General features: G+C 41.4%; 1 protein-coding gene across 1 annotated transcript in view; it reads left to right on the top strand.

Annotated features, from left to right (window-relative positions):
• The window catches only part of LOC140736584 (interleukin-12 receptor subunit beta-2-like), a 90,393-nt gene that overhangs the window by 54,535 nt on the left and 14,003 nt on the right, over window positions 1-21,855 (top strand). Inside the window, exons 11-12 of the mRNA XM_073062403.1 lie at window positions 9,286-9,417; window positions 16,398-16,497. Coding sequence (XP_072918504.1) covers window positions 9,286-9,417; window positions 16,398-16,497 — 232 coding nt within the window. The remainder of the gene's footprint in view (window positions 1-9,285; window positions 9,418-16,397; window positions 16,498-21,855) is intronic.

Genomic DNA, 21,855 nt, shown 5'->3' with positions numbered 1-21,855 from the left:
GAAATGATTAAACTTTGAATGATTACGGGGAGCTGGCGGAGAAGAGATGAGGACTGGAGCACTGGGAAAAATCAGTTATATGAGGTGCAATAGGGTCAGTGAGTGAATGGATCTGGCCTGTTCCCTGTTGACAATGTTTTGTTGTGTGTTTCAAGAGCTGTTTGAGGGAACAAAAGAAAAATAGCAAAGCTATGGTATACTGTACGTGCTTTCTAAATGAACAGAACAGGAAGCAAAGCGTAGGCTACTAGATCAGTGGAGTTCCTTTAGTGACAAGAAAAACCTATCTCAGTTGCACATTATGAACACTGTGTACAGTAGGAATACAAAATAAACATGAGAGTGCAAAAGGCACTGCTAAATATCTCAGGTTTCCACATCTACCTTATAAAATTATGCTTATTGTAATAAGTTTTCTCATTTATCTAAATAGTATTTCAGAATATTTCCATCAATGCGACATAGGCCTTCAGTTTTTACACTTCTTATTTGTGTGTGTTGCATTGTATATCATCTTCCATCTAGTGTAACCATGCAGGCAAAGGAAAAAGCGATGTAAGCACATTTTTTCTGCTATCTGGTCGAGGCCTTTGTGTTATCTACGTCAGGGACTGAAAGCCAATTCTCTGTCTGCATCACAACTAAGTGTAGTTTCTTAAGCATCATTTACCACAGAGTAAAATCAACCCTGGTAGAAGGTTATGATTAGTTTCTGCTTGTGTCATATACATGAAGTATGGTAAAAATCAGAAATGTTGCAAATGACAGCCAAATGCTAATTAAATGCCAGTAGAAACCTCCTAGCTGCCTGACCTTCAGTGGCCCACTTGGACAACACCAGCAACAGAAACCTGGCCACTCCTAGGCCACCAGTTTTAAACAGTAGACCATAAGATATAGGAGCAGAATTAGGCCATTCAGCCCATCAAATCTTCTCCACCATTCCATCATGGCTGATCCCGGATACCACTCAAACCCATACACCTGCCTGCTCGCCATATCCTTTGATGCCTTGACCAATCAGGAAACAATCAACTTCTGCCTTAAATATATGCACGGACTTGGCCTCCAACGCAGTCTGTGGCAGATTCACTACTCTCTGGCTAAAAAAAATTACTCCTTCCCTCTGTACTAAAGAGTCGCCCCTCAATTTTGAGGCTGTGCCCACTAGTTCTGGACACCCCCTCACCATATGAAACATCCTGTCCACATCCACCCATCTAGTCCTTTCAACGTTCAGTAGGTTTCAATGAGACACCCCCGCATTTTTCTAAATTCCAGTGAGTACAGGCCCAAAGTTGCCAAACGCACCTCATATGTTAACTCCTTCATTCCTGGAATCATCCTTGTGAACCTCTTCTGGACCCTTTCCAACGACAACACATCCTTTCTGAGATAGGGGCCCAAAACTGTTTATAATACTCCAAGTGCAGCCTGACTAGTGTTTTATAAAGGTTCAGCATTATCTCTTTGCTTTCATATTCTATTCCCCTTGAAATAAATGCCAACATTGCATTTGCCTTCTTAACCATAGACTCAACCTGTAAATTGATCTTCTGGGAGTCCTCAGTCTGTCTGCACCTCTGATGTTTGAACCTTCTCCCCATTTAGGTAATAGTTCACACTATTGTTCCTTTCACCAAAATTCATTATCGTACCTTTCCCAACATTGCATTCTATCTGCCACGTATTTGCCCATTCTTCCAATGTGTCTAAGTCCTGCTGCAATTGCACTGCTTCCTCAGCACTACCCACTCCTCCACCTATCTTCATATCATCCACAAACTTTGCCACAAGGCCATCAATTCCATTGTTTAAGTCATTGACAAACAATGTGAAAAGCAGCAGTCCCAATACTGACCCATGAGAAACATCACTGGTCACCGGCAGCCAACCAGAAAAGGCCCCTTTCATTCCCACTCGCTGCCTCCTGCCTGTCTGACATTCTGCTATCCATGCCAATACCTTTCCAGTAACACCATAGGATTTCATCTTGTTAAGCAGCCTTGTGTGTGGCACCTTATCAAATGCCTTCTGAAAATCCAAATAAATGACATCCACTGCCTCTCCTTTGTTCACCTTGCTTCCTTGAATAATTCCAACGGATTTGTCAGGCAAGATTTCCCTTTACAGAAGTCATACTGAGTTTGACTTATTTTATCATTAATCTCCAAGAACCTCGAAACCTCGTCCTTAATAATAGACTCCAACACTTTCCCAACCACTGAGGTTAGACTAACTGGCCTATTATTTCTTTTCTTTTGCCCTTCCCCCTTCTTAAAGAGTGGGGTGACATTTGCAATTTTCCAGTCCTCTGGGACCATGCCAGAATCAAGTGATTCTTGAAAGATAATGACCAATGCATCCGTTATCTCTTCAGCGACCTCTTGCGGGACTCTGGGATGTAGTCTATCTGGTCCAGGTGCCTTATCCACCTGAAGACCTTTAAGTTTGCCGAGCACTTTTTCCTTTGTAATAGGCACTCACTCCTGCTCCCTGACACTCACAGACCTCTGGCACACTGCTAGTGTCTTCCACAGTGAAGACAGATACAAAGTACCCATTAAGTCCATCTGCCATTACTTTGTTCTCCATTACTACCTCACCAGCATCATTTTCCAGTGGTCCAATATCAACTCGCACCTCCTTTTTACTCTTTATATGACAAAAAAACATTTGGTATCCTGCTTTATATTATTGGCTTACCTGCCCTCATATTTCATCTTTTCCCTTCTTATAACTTCTTTAGTTGCCTTTTGTTGGATTTTAAAAGCTTCCCAATCATCCAACTTCCCACTCACCTTTGCTACCTTACATGCCCTTTCCTTGGTTTTCATGCAGTCCTTAACTTCCTTTGTCAGCCACGGTCGCCTACCCCTGCCATTTGAGAACTTCTTCCTCTGCGGGACATATCTATCCTGTGCCTTGTGAACAATTCTCAGAAACTTCAGCCACCTCTGCTCTGCCATCATCTCCACCAATATCCTCCTCCAATCCATCAGGACATCCTCTCTTGTGCCTCTGTAATTCCCTTTATTCCTTTGCGATACTGATACGTGTGAGTTGTGCTTCTCCCTCTCAACTGCAGGATGAATTCTATCATATAATGATCACTGCCTCCTAAGGGTTCTGTTATGTTAAGCTCCCTAATAAGATCTGGGTTATTACACCACACCCAATAGCCTTTCCTCAAGTAGGCTCAAGCACAAGCTGCTTTAACCAGCCATCTCATAGGCATTTAACAACTTCCCTGTGTTGCGATTTGACACCACACTGATTTTCCCAATCCCCTTACATACTGATGTTCCCATTACAGTTGTGTCATTACCCCTATTACATGCCTTTTCCAGCTCCCTTTGCAATCTCAACCCCACATCTTGTCTGCTATTTGGAGGCCTATATATGATTCCCATAGTGGTTTTTTCACCCTTGCAATTTCTTAACTCCACCCACATAGATTCATCATTCTCTGACCCTATGTCTCCTCTTTCTAAAGATGTAATTCCAGCTCTTACCAACAGAGCCACACCACTGCCTCTGCCTTCCTGCCTGTCCTTTTGATACAAAGTATATCCTTGATGTTAAGCTGCCAACTATGGTCTTCTTTCAGCCACGACTCTGTGATGCCCACAACGTCATACCAACCAATCTCTAATTGTGCCATGAATTCATCCACCTTATTCCAAATGCTACATGCATTTAAATACAGCACCTTCAAGTCCTGCATTCTTCGCCCTTTTGAATTTTGCCTCTGTGGTACAATTTCTTTGCTCTGTCTGCATTTGTACTCAATCATTGGCTTGTCCTTCTTTACATTCATGTTACACCCACCATCTACTTGCAAACCTGCTGGCTCATCCTCAGCTCGAGAATTCAAAGGAAAAATATTACGAGAATTTTAATGACATTGGTCCAGGTTTGTTTATTTCTTAAAAGTTTCTAAAATACAGCTTGTATTTTAGAAGTCACTTAAATTTTTACTGCTTTATATTTCTATTTTCTTGACTTCTTTATGTATTATGAGCATGTTCATGCTTCCACAGCGTGGTCTGGGGCTTTTGTTGTCTCATTGCTTCACTGGAAAAAAATTTTATTTCAGCAAATGCTGCTGCTTTCGAGTCAGCCATACAGCATTGTATTTGTTCATTCATTTCTACTTAGAGATACAACACAGCTATTGACCCTTCCGGCTCAACGAGATCACCTCACCCAGTTACACCCGTGTTACCAACTAATTAACTAACCTGAATACCTTTAGAATGTGGGAGAAGACCAGAGAACCCCGAAGAAAGCCATGTGGTCACAGGGAGAAAGTATAAACTCCTTACAGACAGCAGTGGATCTCTGGCACTGCATTAGCATTATGGCTACTGCTTTCCTCCCATGAACTTCTTTTCTGCCATTGGGTTTAGTTTATCTTCCACTTTGGAGGAAGTGAATGAATGATAATGCAAGTTAGTACTTATTATATGATATTTTGTTATTTTCCTGTATGAAGATTTAAAAAGTACAGCATTAATACATATTGCAGAGAACTGGCTCTACATCGCAAAAGAACTTAGAGCTTAAAGGATAGATTTGTGGATGGAATATTAAGGAATGCAAAGTCTTTCATAAATATTAAAAACAGTGAAAAATTCTGGTGTCTGAAAAGGTGATCTTCACCTGATATGGCTGCCATAGTAAATATGTACTTTGAATTTGTATTCAGCAAAAAGGAGAAAGTGAATGACAGATTAAAGGAGAAGCTAGCAGAGAAATAGCATTGGATTTAAATAGATGAAGAGGATGAAAAGGTTAGCAGTGCTCTAAGTAAAGCAGTTAACCAAATCAAGAAACTGCAGAGGTTCTGACCATTGTTAACCCTTGTTCAAAAAGCAGAGTGAGATCACCTGCCATTTATAGGCCTATCGGTTGGTTTGGGCAAACATTCAGAAACATGAAATAATTTTTGTTTAAATGGATATTAAAAGGCAGCTAGCAAGAAATTATAAAAATCAATTACTAAAACACAATTTGTTTAAGTAGCATTTAACATAAATTAATATAATATGATTAATGTTATGTTATGTGCAGTTCCAAATTATTGTGAAGTACCAGGTAGTAGTTGTTTGCAAAATTGTTATCCATGGGATTTAAAATGAAGTGGATGAATAGATATTACATTAGCTATGAGAGTATTGGGTTTGGAAATTCAATTATGTGATGCATATATTTTAATTGCTACACGACTCAGTGACCCAAATTATCTTAAGTCTGCTTCGATGCCTTAAGGAATTGCAATGATTTTAGTGAATTGATACCTCATAAAAGCAAAATGTATTATACAACTCTCAACGACATGTTTTCTTGTCTGCTCAAGCATATCATGCGTATCACCTGTCCTCTTACGACCAAGGAAAGTTCCATTCCATTAGCTCAAGGAATAAACAGATAGGTCATCAATGTCCAAATTCAGCAAGTCCTCAGCATCATTTGGACCAGACATCAGGATCATTATACAGTACAGTATCCAACTGGGCTTTTGTCTCTCTGGCAGCATCCTTGCACAGTTGCTTAATGTCATTATGTAGGGGCTTGGGGCCCACACTGGGAGAACTTTACAGTATCATCAGCTCTCTACAAAACAAGCACCTGGACAGTCTGTTCATAATTGTGGGAGACTTCAGTCATGTTAACCTGCAGGACATTTTACCCAAATCCTCCAACATGGCACCAAGGCCTCTAGGGGAACAAACAAGCTGTTCCATGATTACACGATGCAGTACTTACAAAGCCATCCCATGCCCTTCATCTTGGCCACTCTGACCACAGCTACATAAAGTTAATCCCAGCATACCGACTGCTGCTGAAAATGGAGAAACCAGTCTATACGACCATCACTGTATGGCCTAACGAGGCAAACTCCATGCTTCAGGACTGTTTTGAATGGACCATCTGGTAGATGTTCAAGGAGGTCGCCGCTAATGGAGCAGATGCAGACCTCGAGGAATATTCCTCATCTGTCATCAGCTACATCGAGAGCAGTCATCTCACAGCCCAACCGGAAGCCCTGGCTGAATGCAGAGGTATGTTCTCTACTAAAAGACCAGGACATTGCCTTCAAGACCAGTGATAGAACACCCCATCGTAGACATCAAGAAGGCAAAGACTGCCTCTGCACAAAAGGTTCAGGAACTCCTGTCTGATAATGGTCCCCAGCGTATGTGGCTGGGCATCAAGAGCACTACTGACAATATAAGGCAAAACATCATTGACTGTACCAGTGATGCCTCCCTCCCCGATGCTCTAAACAACTTCCATGTGGACTTCAAGGCATGCAACACAACACTGGACACAAAAACCACCCCCTTCCCAAATGAGCAGCCACTGCCTGTAACACCAAGAGACATGAGGAGGACTCTGCAGAGAGTCAGCAACCACCCCCCCCCCCCCACCAAGAAGGCCGGGCCAGACCATATTCCAGGCTGAGTACTCAGGGAGCATGCACACCAACTCCCTGGCATCTTCATGGTCATCTTCAATGCTTCATTCATCCAAGCTGCCATCCCCTCATGTTTCAAATCAGCCACCGTCATTCCGGTACCAAAGAATTCCATACATTCACAACTAAATGACTACGGCCCAGTGGCATTGATGCCAATCATCATGAAGTGCTTTGAATCCCTGATAATGACACATATCAAAAACTCCATTGCTGCCAGGTTGGACAATCACCAGTATGATTACCGACAGAATCACACCTGGCCCTGCCACCTAGAAAACAAAGACACTTATGTCAGAACGCAGTTTCTGGGCTTCAGTTTGGCATTCGACACTATTGTCCCACAGACTTTGGTAAACAAATTCTTACTCCTTGGTCAAAGTACACCAACATGTAGCCCTTTCTAATGAACAGATCTCACTCAGTCAGGATGCACTATAATTTCTCCCCCCCATCATTCTCAACACGGGTGCTCCCCAACGCTGCGTGCTGAGCCCACTGCTGTACACTCTGCTCACGGACAAACACTCAAGCCATCACTTTGTCAAGTTTGCCGACGACACAACCAGGGCCCATCACCAACAACGATGAGACAGCCTGCAGAGAGGAGGTGGAAGAGCTCAGAGCCTGGTGCCAGGCAAATAACCTCTTCCTTAATGTCAGCAAGACAAAGGAGATGGTTATAGACTTCAGGAGAAATCACATCATTCACAACCCCTTTACATCTTGGCACAGCAGTGGAAACTGCAAGTGGTTTCAATCTCCGGGGAGTGCAACATCTCACAAAACCTCTCATGGTCTCAGAACACCTTCTTCACAGCTAAGAAAGCTTACCAACGCCACCACTTTCTGAGGACGCTGAAGAGAGCTGGACTTTGCGCATCTGTACTCACGTCATTCTACAGACGCACAGTAGGGAGCATCTTGACATGCTGCAGCACTGCTTGGTACGGAAACTGCACTGCAGGAAGTCTCTACAACAGGTGGCCAAAACTGCCCAATGCATCAATGGCACCAGCCTACCTGCCGTCAAGGACGTATATATAGAAAGGCACCAGAAAAGGGCAGACAACTTTGAAGGATCCTACACACCCTGAATGGGGACTTTCTGTTTCAGTCCCATCAGAAGGGAGGAGAACATGTGACATTCACACCAGGACCATAAGACTCAAAAACAATTACTTCCCCCAAGCAGTAAGGCTGATCAACACCTCCACCCATTAACCACCCCACCAATACTTTATTATTTCCCATCAGTCAGCTTATGTACAGCCTAGTCTCATTTTAAGGACATACAATAAATTTATGTATGTAAGCTATCTTATGTATTTATATTTATTGCATTTCATTATTATTATTATTATTATTATTATTATTATTATTGTGTTCTTTGTCGTGTGTGTGTTTTTCTTTGTGCTGCATCGGATTCAGAGTAACAATTATTTTGTCCTCCTTAAACTTGTGTACAGGAAATGACATTAAACATTAAACAATCTTTATCCAGGATGTCAGTGAAACATCTCTGAGGATTGTGTTGACATCCCCTTTCCCACTGCTTGCCAAGTTGCAGGGTGACTTCCAGCAGCGATTGAATTTGTTGCTTGCCTCCCATTAAGAATATTGGATTTGTGGGACAGAACTCTTGAACTGACTCCGACATAATCTATGTGAATGAAGATTACTTCATGATGGGCATTTTCAAACTATTCAAATCCTTGCATAAAGTGCTCACTAGGAAACCATATCCTCGTGGTAATGGGCCAGACTGGCCTGAGTCTCCAGTAAATTGCTGTTTTAGCTTGCGTCTGATGGACAGTTGGATTTTTGCAGATGTTCAACCCCCTGGTAGATTTCCATGCTTCCGAGGAGTACCCGTCATGCTATTGTTTAATGGCCGTGGGATATTTGCACTGTGATTTGGATCTGAATAGACAGGACGTAACTTCTAAGATGACAAATAACAAAACAACTGGCAAGTGTGGTGCATTGTGGGGAAGCGTGCTGTACACTTCAGGAAGATAGGATGCAATGAACCAACGCCTGCCGGATAAAATTTAGGAAGTCGGGAGGCGTGATACATAGAGTATTGGTGAGGAGGGAAGAAGGAGAGGCAACATAAAATAAATGGATATGCACCTCCAAGGACTCCTGTTAAAAAGGCAACTCAATCCTGGGTCCCACAATGCAGGCGGAGAGCACAAATGCTAGGAACTCAAACATGGAATGGAATGGCCTGCTAAGCTGTGGTCACAGAGCAGGTTTACTGCAATGAAACCAGGGATGTGGGGCTTCATTTAAGAGGGGTGGCTAATTAAAGTGGGTTTTTCCCCTTAGGTTGTGGTTTTTATTCTGATGGTCAGAACGTTAGAAGGTTTTGATAAAGCAAGTGACAAATGCTGGGAACCAGAGAATTCTCATAACTGCTTGGGGAAAGAAACTAAGGGGTCATGAAGAGAAATATCCTAAGCAGTCAGCGGCCACAATCTGGAATGCATTGACAAAAAGGAGGTGGAAGCAGATTCTGTAGGAGTTTATGGAAGTGAATTAGAAAGATGTTTCAAAAGGAATCATGTTCCTGGCTCTGGGAAAAGAGCTATGAAATGAGACTAATAAAGATAAGGGTTTTTTCCCAGCTTTTGATGAATTTTATAGCAGGACCTGATTGATCATTTTCGAATTCATCTCCTGGTATTCAGTATTCCTAAAAATGTGGCCGGTTTATTGCCATAAACATTAGCAGAGTTAATTGACTAACTCAATTGCATTCACAGGACATTAAAAGATTTACTTTACCTTGGTAGATAATGTCACCAACATTGCCGTGAGGACCTATTGGCTGACACTTGAATTTGACACTGTTTACACCATTCATATGACTGCCACAACATCTGCAGGAGAAGGAGAAAAGGGAGCAGAGATACCCATCAAACTTGGTGAGTAAAACACTGAGAGGCTTTTAACCTTGGAGAAAGGAATCCACCAGGGTTGGGGAGGCAGATGTGAAACTAAATTTTAGGTTGTATGATGACAAGCCAGCTCCACTCTGCCTGTACATCACCTACTTGCTAAAGTAAGAAGGGTGCAGCAATCAATAAATACAGTAGTTATTCCTTTTATCTTTAGGATAACAAATTCAGAGGTGACGAATGGTTTTTCTGGAAGTTGGAGTGGAGAAGGGAAGACAGTCAACAAATTTTATCTTGGTCTTGAAATTCTGTCCCTTAGTGTCCCTAAGAAAATATTGATAGGCATTTGTTTGAATCACTGAATATTTACTTATTTATTTCATTTAGTGATACAGTTTCCAACCCTCTGATCCATGGTGGCCCAGCAACCCCACAAACCTGATTAGCACTAACTTAGTCACAGGACAATTTACATTGACCAATTAACCTACCGGGTACATCTTTGGACTGTGGGAGGAACCGGGGAAAACCCACACATTCCACAGCGAGGACATACAGCAACTCCTTACAGAATGACACTGGAATCGAAGTCTGAACTCCAGAAGGTCCTGAGCTGTAGTAGAGTCACGCTAACCGCTATGCTATTTTGTGTAATGTCCAGGTCAGGATTTTATAAGTTAAATGGGAACTTGGAATCATAGAACCATAGAACATTACAACACAGAAACAGACCTTTTGGCCCTTCTTGGCTGTGCCGAACCATTTTTCTGCCTAGTCCCACTGACCTGCACCTGGACCATATAACTCCATACCCCTCTCATCCATGTACCTGTCCAAGTTTTTCTTAAATGTTAAAAGTGAGCCTGCATTCACCACTTCAACTGGCAGCTCATTCCACACTCCCACTACTCTCTGTGTGAAGAAACTCCCCCTAATATTCCCTTTAAACTTTTCCCCCTTCACCCTTAACCCATGTCCTCTGGTTTTTTCTCTCCTAGCCTCAGTGGAAAAAGCCTGCTTGCATTCACTCTATCTATACCCATCATAATTTTATACACCTCTATCAAATCTCCCCTAATTCTTCTACGCTCCAGGGTATAAAGTCCTAACCTATTCAACCTTTCTCTGTAAGTCAGTTTCTCAAGAACCGGCAATATCCTTGTAAACCTTCTCTGCACTCTTTTCAAACTTATTAATATCCTTCCTGTAATTAGGTGACCGAAACTGCACACAATACTCCAAATCTGGCCTCACCAATGTCTTATACAACCTCATCATAACATTCCAACTCTTATACTCAATACTTTGATTTATGAAGGCCAATGTACCAAAAACTCCCTTTATGACCCTATCTACCTGTGATGCCACTTTTAGGGAATTATGTATCTGTATTCCAAGATCCCTCTGTTCTATTGCACTCCTCAGTGTCCTACCATTTACCTTGTATGTTCTACCATGGTTTGTCCTTCCAAAGTGCAATATCTCACACTTGTCTGCATTAAACTCCATCTGCCATTTGTCAGCCCATTTTTCCAGCTGGTCCAAATCCCACTGCAAGCTTTGAAAACCTTCCTCACTGTCCACTACACCTCCAATCTTTGTATCATCAGCAAATTTGTTGATCCAATTTACCACATTATCATCCAGATAATTGATATAGATGACAAATAACAATGGACCCAGCACTGATCCCTGTGGCACACCACTAGTCACAGGCCTCCACTCAGAGAAGCAATCCTCCACTACCACTCTCTGGCTTCTCCCATTGAGCCAATGTCTAATCCAATTTACTACCTCTCCATGTATACCTAGTGACTGAATCTTCCTAACTAACCTCCCATGCAAGACCTTGTCAAAGGCCTTACTGAAGTCCATGTAGACAACATCAACTGCTTGCCCTACATCCACTTTCCTGGTAACCTCCTTGAATAAACTCTAATAGATTGGTTAAACATGACCTACCACGCACAAAGCCATGCTGACTCTCCCTAATAAGTCCCGGTCTATCCAAATACTTGGAGATCCTATCTCTTAGTACTCCTTCCAATAATTTACCTACTACTGACGTCAAACTTACCGGCCTATAATTTCCCAGATTACTTTTAGAACTTTTTTTAAACAACGGAAAAACATGAGCTATCCTCCAATCCTCCGGCACCTCACCCCTGGATACCGATATTTTAAATATATCTGCCGGGGCCCCTGAAATTTCAACACTAGTCACCTTCAAGGTCCAAGGGAATACTCTGACAGTCCTGGGGATTTATCTACTCTGAGTTGCCTCAAGACAGCAAGCACCTCCTCCTCTTCAATCTGTATAGATTCCATGACCTCACTACCTGTTTGCCTTATTTCCATCGACTCCTTGCCAGTTTCCTTAGTAAATACAGATGCAAAAAACCCAATTAAGATCTCCCCCATTTCTTTTGGTTCCATACATAGCTGACCACTCTGATCTTCAAGAGGACCAATTTTATCCCTTACTATCCTTTTGCTCTTAATATAACTGTAGAAGCTCTTAGGATTATCCTTCACTTTGACTGCCAAAGCAACCTCATGTCTTCTTTTAGCCCTCCTGATTTCTTAAGTATTTTCTTGCACTTTTTATACCCCTCGAGCACCTTATTTGCTCCTTGTTGCCTATACCTGTCATACATCTCTTTCTTCTTCTTTATCAGATTTCCACTATACCTCGAAAACCAAGATTCCTTATTCTTATTCACTTTGCCTTTAATCCTGACAGGAACATACAAACTCTGCACTCTCAAAATTTCTCCTTTGAAGGTCTCCCACTTATCAATCATATCTTTGCCAGAGAACAACCTGTCCCAATCTATGCTTTTTAGATCCTTTCTCATTTCTTCAAATTTGGCCTTTTTCCTGTTTAGTACCTCAACCCGAGGCAAGTAACTGTGTTTCCATGAGGATGCATTTTTGTTCATGTCATTCTGGCAATTTCAGTTCTAAAAGCCTGGCAATTTTATATCATATCTCCCTATAAATATTACTCTCTGCAGTCATGAATAATAGGCTTATTTATTTCAATGAAGGTCTTTTTATTCTTGAATGTTGTTATAACTGCTCCCAAATGGTTGAGTGATACTTTGATAGTAAGAGTTGTAATTTTTACCATTTTTCTGGCATTCAGCTCTTTTGCCTTAGTAGGAAACAAATTGTCCTGGAAGAACTTTATTGAGTTCTGAACTGCGGAATAAGTTTCAGCAAGCAGATTAATAGGGATAAAATGTTCCAGCATTATTGATTGCTTCTTCCAGAAGAGAGTAAAAGGATTGAAATTGGGTGGAGGAACAGGTCGTGTTGAGAGGGAGTGTGCAGAAGAACTTCGACAGATTAGGACAATGAGCAAAGAAGTGGCAGATAGATGACAGCGTAGGGAAATATATGGTCATGCACTTTGATAGAAGGAATAAAGATGTAGACTACTTTCTAAATGGGGAGCAAATTCAGAGACTGGAGGTGCAAAGGGATTTGGGTGTCCTAGGGCAGGATTTCCTAAATGTTAACTTGTATGTTGAGTTGGCAGGAGGAAAGGTAAACGCAATGTTTCAAGAGGATTAGAATATAAGAGCAAGGATCTACAGTAATGCTGAGGCTTTATAAGATGTTGGTCAGACCACATCTGGAACAATTTTGGGAAGTGTTCAGTGGTGGAGAGTCCAGGACCAGAGGGCACAGCCTCAGGATAGAAGGATGTCCCTCCAGCAAAGAGATGAGGGAGAATTTTTTTTAGCCAGAGGGTGATGAATATGTTACCACAGATGGCTGTGGAGGCCAAAGTATTGGATATATTTAAAGTAGAGGCTGATAGTTTCTTGATTATTAAGAGCATCAAAGGTGACAGAGATAAGGCAGGAGAATGCATTGAGCGGAAAAATAAATCAGCCATGATAGAATGACAGTGCAGACACAATGGGCTGAAAGGCCTAAATCTGCTCCTTTGTGTTATGGTCTTATTAAAATTATTTCTGTCTATCAGCCAATGTTACGAGTTACAGGGTGAAGTTTTTACCATATTTGTTGTAAACCAATAGTACATGATGCAACTGAGATAATTTTGTTGGAAAGCAAAGCAGGTGTAAGCATCTCTCCTCCTTCATGCAATAGGTGTTTTTATTAATGTACTCAATTGTGGGCTTTTCTCCACAACCTCTGAATCTGGCCTTCATTTGTTGTCAAAGATTCCTGACTGAAAAATCAAAGTAAATTTATTATCAAATTACATATATCACCATATACAAATCTGAGATTCATTTACTTGAGGACATAGTAAATCCAAGAAACACAATAGAATCAATGAAAGACCACACCCAGTAGGATGGACAAACAACCAGTGTGCAAAAGACAACAAACTGTGCAAATACAAAAGAATAAATAAATAAATGTCGAGAACATGAGATGAAGAGTCCTTCCAGTTGTGGGGACAGTTCAGTGATGGGGCGAGTGAAGTTGGGTAAAGTTATCCCCGCTGGTTCAGGAGCCTGGTGGTTGAAGGGTCATAATTGTTCCTGAACCTTGTGGTGTGAGTCCTGTGGCTCCTGTACCTTCTTCCTGATGGCAGCAGCAAGAAGACAGTATGACCTGGGCGGTGGGGTCCCTGATCATGGATTCTACTTTTCTGCGACAATGGGAAAAGTGTGTGTGGAATAGCTGTTCAAAGGTTCAAAGGTTCAAAGGTACATTTAATGTCAGAGAAATGTATATAATATACATCCTGAAATGCTTTTTCTTCGCAACCATCTGCAAAAACAGAGGAGTGTCCCAAAGAATGAATGACAGTTAAATGTTAGAACCCCGAAGTCCCTCTCAACTCCCCTCCCTCCCTCACATAAGTGGCAACAAGCAACGATCCCCCCTCCCCCCACCAACAAAAATAAAGTGCACCCGCTACTAGCACTCAAGTGTGAGCAAAGCAATAGCAAGGACACAGACTTGCAGTTACCCCAAAGACTACATTGTTCACCCGATAGTTCAACATGCTGCAGGCTCTCTCTCTCTCTCCTAATAAGGGAGAAAGAGGTGACTCCATTTTCCAATGAGTGGGGAGAGATAACAAACAACTCGCTAGTTTACGATGTTAAAAGTCTGTTATATCACTTTTGTCGAGCTCTGTGCCTGGAGCTCACAAGGATCCCGGATCCCCAGGCACACAGCAGATGTTCTGACTCCCCCAACAACACACAGATCTCCTGTAGTGACACCGACCCTTGATTTGCCTGTCTTCAGCTACTCGAGATCCTAGGCTCCTGAAACCATGCCGAAATCTTAGGCCGAGACTTTGGCATGCCAATTAGCCGCCGATTGTGGAACCCCGAGACAGGGTCCTATTCCCGCAAAGAACCATAGTCAGCATGTAACTCCAGGTCAGGGTCTTCAAAAGAACCCTGAAAGGGAAAAATAGAGATATTAAAGATGGAAGTAGGACTGTTTTCGAAGCTGCGAGCAAAGGAGTCACTGTTGGGCGCCATAACTACTTAGCCCCCAAGTAGTTGGGGGGAACAACTTTAAAAGTTTGAAATCCAGTATAGTTGATGGGAAATAGAGCACATTATTTCAGAGCACCACCCTCAAGAAGAAAACATATGAAAATACAAACATTTTTAATTTTATACAGCCTTAACAACCATAATCTGCCCAACACACATGAAATGCTGGAGGAACTCAGCAACTCAGGCAGCATCTATGATGGGAAATAAACTGTCAACATTTCGGGCGAAGACCCTTCATCAGAACTCAGCCCAAATATTGAATCTTGTGTTGCTCAAGATTTTCAGCATCAGCAGGATCTCTTGTGTTTTGATCCACCCAAGCACTGTGCAACTAATGTAAGTGTAGTCATTTTTTAAATATAGGGAACGTGGTGGTCAGCTGATGCATAGCAGACTCCCAAAGCAGCAATGTGATAATGATTAGTTAATCTATTTTAGTGATAATAACGTCTAAATATTGGCCAGGACACCAGAATACTCATCAGAGTGCTGCTATGGAATCTCGTGGGTCCACCTAAGATATCTGATAGAGTCTTAAAAATAGAGTCATATAAGTCTACAGCACAGAAACAGGCCCTTTAACCTATATGGTCCATGCTGAATTATTATTCTTCCTAGTCCCATTGACTTACACCCAGATAACAGCCCTCCATATCCCTCCTGTCCATGTACTTATCCAAATTTCTCTTAAATATTGAAATCAAACCCGCATTCACCACTTCTGCTGGCAGCTCATTCCGCGCTCTCACCAAACTTTGAGTGAAGAAGTTCTCCTTATTTTCCGCTTGAACATTTCACCTTTCACCTTTAACTCATGATCTATAGTTCTAGTCTCATCTAGCCTTAGTGGAAAAAGCCTGCTTACAGCTACCCTATTTATACCCCTCATAATTTTGTATGCCATTATCAAATCTTCCCTCATTCTTCTATACTTCAGAGAATAAAGTGCTAACCTGTTTAACCTTTCCCTATAACTCAAGTTCTCAAGTTCCAGCAACATCCTTGTAAATTTTCTCTGCACTCTGTAGGTGACCATAACTGCACACGGCCTAAGTTTAAGGTCTCATTAAAGTATTATACAACTTCGACGTAACATCCTAACTCCTGTACTCAATACTTTAATTTATGAAGGCCAACATGCCAAAAGCTCTATTTATCTACCTGTGACATTACTCTGAAGGAACTATGGATTTGTATTCCTAGATCCCTCTGTTCTTCCATACTCCTCAGTGCCCTACCATTCAGCACGTGAGTCCTACTCTGGTTTGTCCTCACAAAGTGCAACACCTCACACTTGCCTGCATTAATTATCTCATCCAAGAGGTGATTTTTCCATCAAGCACTGGAGAGCCTTCCTCTTATGTGTGTTTTACTTAAATGTTTGAATCATTAATAGTATGAACTTAACCATCATATTTGCTTATTTCATTGTACTTTTTTTTAAAAAACATCCAATTGTGAAAATAACTGTACGTTCTTATCTGTTATTGGCATTTTTAGAATATCATGGCATTGCTCTTCCACTGCAGCTAAGCCTGGGGATAAGCATTCCAACAGCCTTCCTTTTGGCACTAACGCTTGCAAAATCAGTCAGGAAAAGGTGAGTACTTGGATTGATCAACAACGTCATCGAGCAAATTATTAAGGTAGGAAGTACTACTGTTAATGCTGTCTTACAGTACAGACTTTGCCAAATTTGAAACTGAACCTTAGACACTGAGAAACAAAGGCAAGCTTGCATTCTATGATGAGATGTTAACTTCAGCTGAGATGAGAATATAACTATTGAGCTGAGGTGCAAATCTAAATCTAAATCATTACCCAGGAAACTGATCTCTCGATTAACTGTCTATTTTGTGGTTTACACCTTGATAGATTTTAACTTTCACATAGTTTGGCTGGTTTAAAATGAACCCTGCTTTCCTGCCCCCACCCCTGCCCAGAGTTTTTTGTTAACTGCAGAGTTCAGAGCTCTCAAGTTCCTGAAGAGTAGACATATTTGTAACCATCTAAGCAAAACCTCCAACATGTGTTATCCAGTTTCACCCATGGAGAATGGTCATTCATGCAGTCCCATGAAGAGTTCATACCTGAAGAGAGGAAAGAAAATACTGGTGCAAAAACCAAACTTCCCATTGAATATTATTACGTTAATAAAGCAAAATATGCCTTCAGACTCTTCCTGAGTTCACAAATTTAAAATAAAGTGTCACTGTTGGCCCAGTAAAATCTCCAAGGAGCTCCAGTAATACTTTGCTGCGACATAGAGGATCAATCATTAGTACTTGGTAGCCACACATTATATTATTAGTACAATAATGGAAAATGTGTTAAACAAAATCTTTGGTTACTTTCCAGCTTAAGAATATTTATCCCTGAAGATGTATTACTGATGCTTTTGTCTGCATAGAATTAATGAATTTCTGATGATTCAAAATATCTGCTTGTCTATTTGATAACTATTTATGCTCAATTTTACTGAACTAGTAAGAATTCCTTAAAGCCCAGAGAAATTAAGTACAATATATGTCTTCAGCATTTCTGTTTGTATATTGTGGGTTTCCCTGCTGATAAGCAAAGAGTGCTCCTTCTGGGAACAGGAAGTTCAACAGGAAACAGGAAATAGAAGACATAACAACAGAAAGATTTAACAGTTCTGAACTTCGCCTTGATAACTCTTTTCTCATCAATGTGAAAGGTGTTACTAAGAAATGGAAATTTTCAGTAATTCAATAAAGCACACTTTTACTACTACTTACATCAGCATCAGGCATTCACTGATGGATGTGCTGATTCCCAACTGCCACTGATGAGGTGATGTTGAACTGGCTTCTAGGGTCTCAGCAGTCTGCCTGAAAAGCTACTGCTACAATGTTGTTAGGATGAGAGTTACAGTACATCAGCAGGGCAGGATGTTCATTGGCCTTTCTATTCATTATTTTTTGTGATCTGCTCATCACTTGCATGTATTACTTATCTTTAATGTCGTTGTGAAGGTGGTAGTGACCTATTGCCCTGGACCCCCCCTGCCTTTTTGCTAAATATACTCACAGGGTGATGTCGGGAGAATTAAGCACTGCAATGCTGAAAGATCAGAAATATATTTCCAGGTCAATTTGAAGGGAAAGATGCAGGTGCTGGTATACCCGTGTGCCAATTGCCCTTGTCCTTCTTGGTGGTGGATTTGGGCAGTGCTGTTAGGGTATATAGATGGGTAGTTTATGTGCACTGCAGCCCGTGTGCCTGTGCTGAAGGGAATGAACACTTCAGCTGATGGAAGGGCAGCAACGAGGTGTTTTGCATTGATCCGGATCGCTGCAAGCTTCAGGACCCTTGTTGAAACTGCTGTCGTCCAGGCAAGAATTCCACCATACTCCAATCTTGTGAGTTGTAGATAACGAAGTTTCAGGGTAACAGGAATGAGTTAGTCACTGCAGGGCCTGTTCTTGTGGCCACAGAATTGATGTGGCTGGCTTGTTGAGTTTCCGTTCAGTAGAGACTGTTAGGATGTTGAATATTAATACAGGTAAATGACATGGGTGATCATGCTTTTTTAGGAGATGGTTGACACTTAGCACTTTGTGGTGTAAATGCTACTTGTCACTTCCAAGAATATGCCTGACTGTTGGTGTATGCAGGCGTGGGCTGCTGCATTTACTGAGGAGTAACAAATGGAATTGTACTCTGTGCAACCATCTGAGGATATCCCTATTTCTGTTCTGGGTAAAGCAACTGAAAATGGGCCAGCCTACCACATGCCCTGAGTGATATCCAGGGGTTGAGGTGAATGAGCTACTACAGCAATCTTCCCTTTGTAGAATGATTCCACCTATTGGAGTATTATTCTACTTATGTTAGTTGACTAGTTTTTTAAAAAAGATTCCCTAAAGCCACACTTACTCAAATGCTATCTAGGGAAAGGAATAAACAGTTGATGCTTCAGGCTGAGACCCTTCATCAGGACTGGAGAGGAAGAGGGGAAGAAGCCAGAATAAGAAGGTGGGGAGCTGGAAAAGAGTACAAGCTAGAAAATAATAGGTGAAGGAGGGAGGGTGTGAAGTAAGAAGCTGGGAGGTGACAGGTGGAAAAAGTAAAGGACTGAAGAAGAAGGAATCTGATAGGAGAGGAGACTGGATCATGGAGAAAGGGAAGAAGGTGGGGCAACAGGGGAGGGTGATGGGCAGGTGAGATTAGAAGAGGTAAGAGGGAAGCCAGAATAGAGAATGAAAGAAGAGGGAAGGGGAAGGTGGAAAAATTACTGTAAGTTAGAGAAATCAATGTTCATGCCATCAGTTTGGAAGCTACCCAGATGGACTATAAGGTTTTGCTCCTCCAACCTGAGCGTTGCCTCATCGTGGCAGGAGAGGAAACCATGGACTGATATGTCGGAATGGGAATAAATGTTGTTAGCCTGTCAACGTTTCTGATTTATCTTCCATCTTGAACACCTCTCCACATTAGGATGCAGGTTTAAGATAACAACCCAAAATTTGGCACATTATTTAAGAGCTATGAGATTTTTTTTAAATCCTCTCTTCAACTCTGTAGTTATGAAAATATGAATTAGGAGCTTCCTTTTTCCCAAGACAATGTTGACTTTTCCCAATAGCCTTTTTTTTTGGTGTGCCCTATTATAATATCTTTAATAATAGCTTCCAGCATTTTCGTCATGACAGAATCTTTTGTTCTGGTGTATATCAATGACTTCAATGAAAATGAAGATGGATGATGAATAAATTTGCAGATGACACAAAGAACAGTGGAATTGTGGTCAGTATAGAACATAGAACATAGATTAGTACAGCACAGTACAGGTCCTTTGGCCCACAATGTTGTGCCAACCCTTAAACCCTGCCCCACATATATCCCTCCACCTTAAATTCCTCCATGTACCTGTCTAGTAGTCTCTTAAACTTCACTAGTGTGTCTGCCTCCACCACAGACTCAGGCAGTGCATTCCACACACCAACCACTCTCTGAGTGAAAAGCCTTCCTCTAATATCCCCCTTGTAGTGCAGTGATTCTCAACATGGGCCATATTGTCCCCCAGGGAGCCATGCTTGTTTCCAAATAGGCCATAAGTAAACAAACAAGAAACTGGGAGCACATGAGTTTCTGAATGGGCCATGATAAGTTTACTGTTCTAACGAAATATTACTAAAATGTGTATATATAAAGAAATGCATATATGTACATGATTTAGTTGGAACTCCAAGGTAGTGAATGGGAAAATAAGCTAATTGAGGCAGCAGAATAGCTTAGCCTGTGTGGGTGTGGGGTGTGGGGGGGTGAAACATGTCAATCGTTATCCCTGCTTCACCAGACACAAATCACCATTCACAGCCGCTGAGGTAAGTGTCGCGGGGTGTCCTGTTCCACATCCACCCCCAAAACACTGATTATACTAGTGGGCAGGTGGGCATGGCCCAGCACCATACCCTGCAGTGTGCTCCACCAGTGAGTGATGATGATTACTTTGTTATAGATCGTTACATGTTAAACGGGAGCCATTGGCACCAGCCGCAAGGATCTCACAACTTACCCAATGTAACAATATTAAGTGTTTCGTTCATTGCTGGTTGGAAGAATATTTTATATATATTATAAATCAAGTATCCGATTCAGAGCTTTGGAGTAGTTCTATTTTTCATACACAACTGTAACATTATATTTAATGTACGAGATAATACCTGTAACCTGTTAAAATATGATGGTATATTAGAATAATTAGTACAGTTAGCCAGAAAAAAGTTTTAGCAACTATTGGAGACTGTGGAGTGTGGGGGCCACAGAGGTAAGTGGAAGTGACAACTGTACCACAAAGAGGAAGTTTCAGAACCACTGGTATGGAGAGCTATCGAAGGATGCAGCAGAATGTAGATCAGTTACAGAGAAATGGCAGATAGAGCTTAATTCGAGCAAACGTGAGAAGTTACACTATCCAGGCCATGCTCTCTTCTCACTGCTGCCACCAGGAAGAAAGTACAGGAGTGTCAAGACCGACACCACGAGGTTCAGGAACAGTTACTACCCCTCAACCATCAGGCTCTTGAACCAGAGGGGATAACTTCACTCAACTTTACTCGCTCCATCACTGAACAGTTCCCACAACCTATGGACTCACTTTCAAAGACTCTGCATCTCATGTTCTCAATATTTATTACTTTATTAATAGGATGAATATTATTCTTTTTTTTTCTTTTTGTATTTGCACAGCTTGGTGTCTTTTGCACACTGGTCTGTCCTGTTGGATGCAAATGTTTATTGATTCTGTTGTGGTTTCTGTTACTTACTGTGAATGCCCACAAGAAAATGAATCTCAGGGTTGTATATGGTGACATATATGTACAGTACTTTGATTATAAAATTTACTTTGAACTTTGGGAGGCCTAATGTAAAGAGAAAGTATGCAGACCCTTTGGAGCTTTAATGTACAGAGGGATCATGGGGTCCATGTCACTCGCTCACTAGAAGTGGTCACACAAGTTGACAAATTGACTCAAAGCTTTCATTGGTCAATACATTCAATATATGAGTCAGGAAGCCTTATTCTAGCTTTGGACCGGCAGCTCTTGGAGTATTATGTGCAATTCTGGTCACCCCATTACAGGATGGATATATAAACTTTGGAAAGAGTGCAGAAGAATCAGAATCAGGTTTATTATCACCGGCATGTGGCGTGAAGTTTGTTAACTTAGCAGCAGCAGTTCAATGCAAAACATAATCTAGCAGAGAAAAAGATATTAAATAAAATAATAATAATCAATAACTAAATCAATTACAGTATTCACATATTGAATAGATTTTTAAAAACATGCAAAGACAGAAATACTGAATATTAAAAAAAAGTGAGGTCGTGTCCAAAGCTTCAGTGTCCATTCATGAATCAGATGGCAGAGGGGAAGAAGCTGTTCCTGAATTGCTGAGTGTGTGCCTTCAGGCTTCTGTACCTCCTACC

This window comes from Hemitrygon akajei, chromosome 12, assembly GCF_048418815.1.
Source record: "Hemitrygon akajei chromosome 12, sHemAka1.3, whole genome shotgun sequence".
In the NCBI taxonomy this organism is placed as follows: Eukaryota; Metazoa; Chordata; class Chondrichthyes; order Myliobatiformes; family Dasyatidae; genus Hemitrygon; species Hemitrygon akajei.
This window is presented reverse-complemented; position numbering and strand designations above follow the sequence as displayed.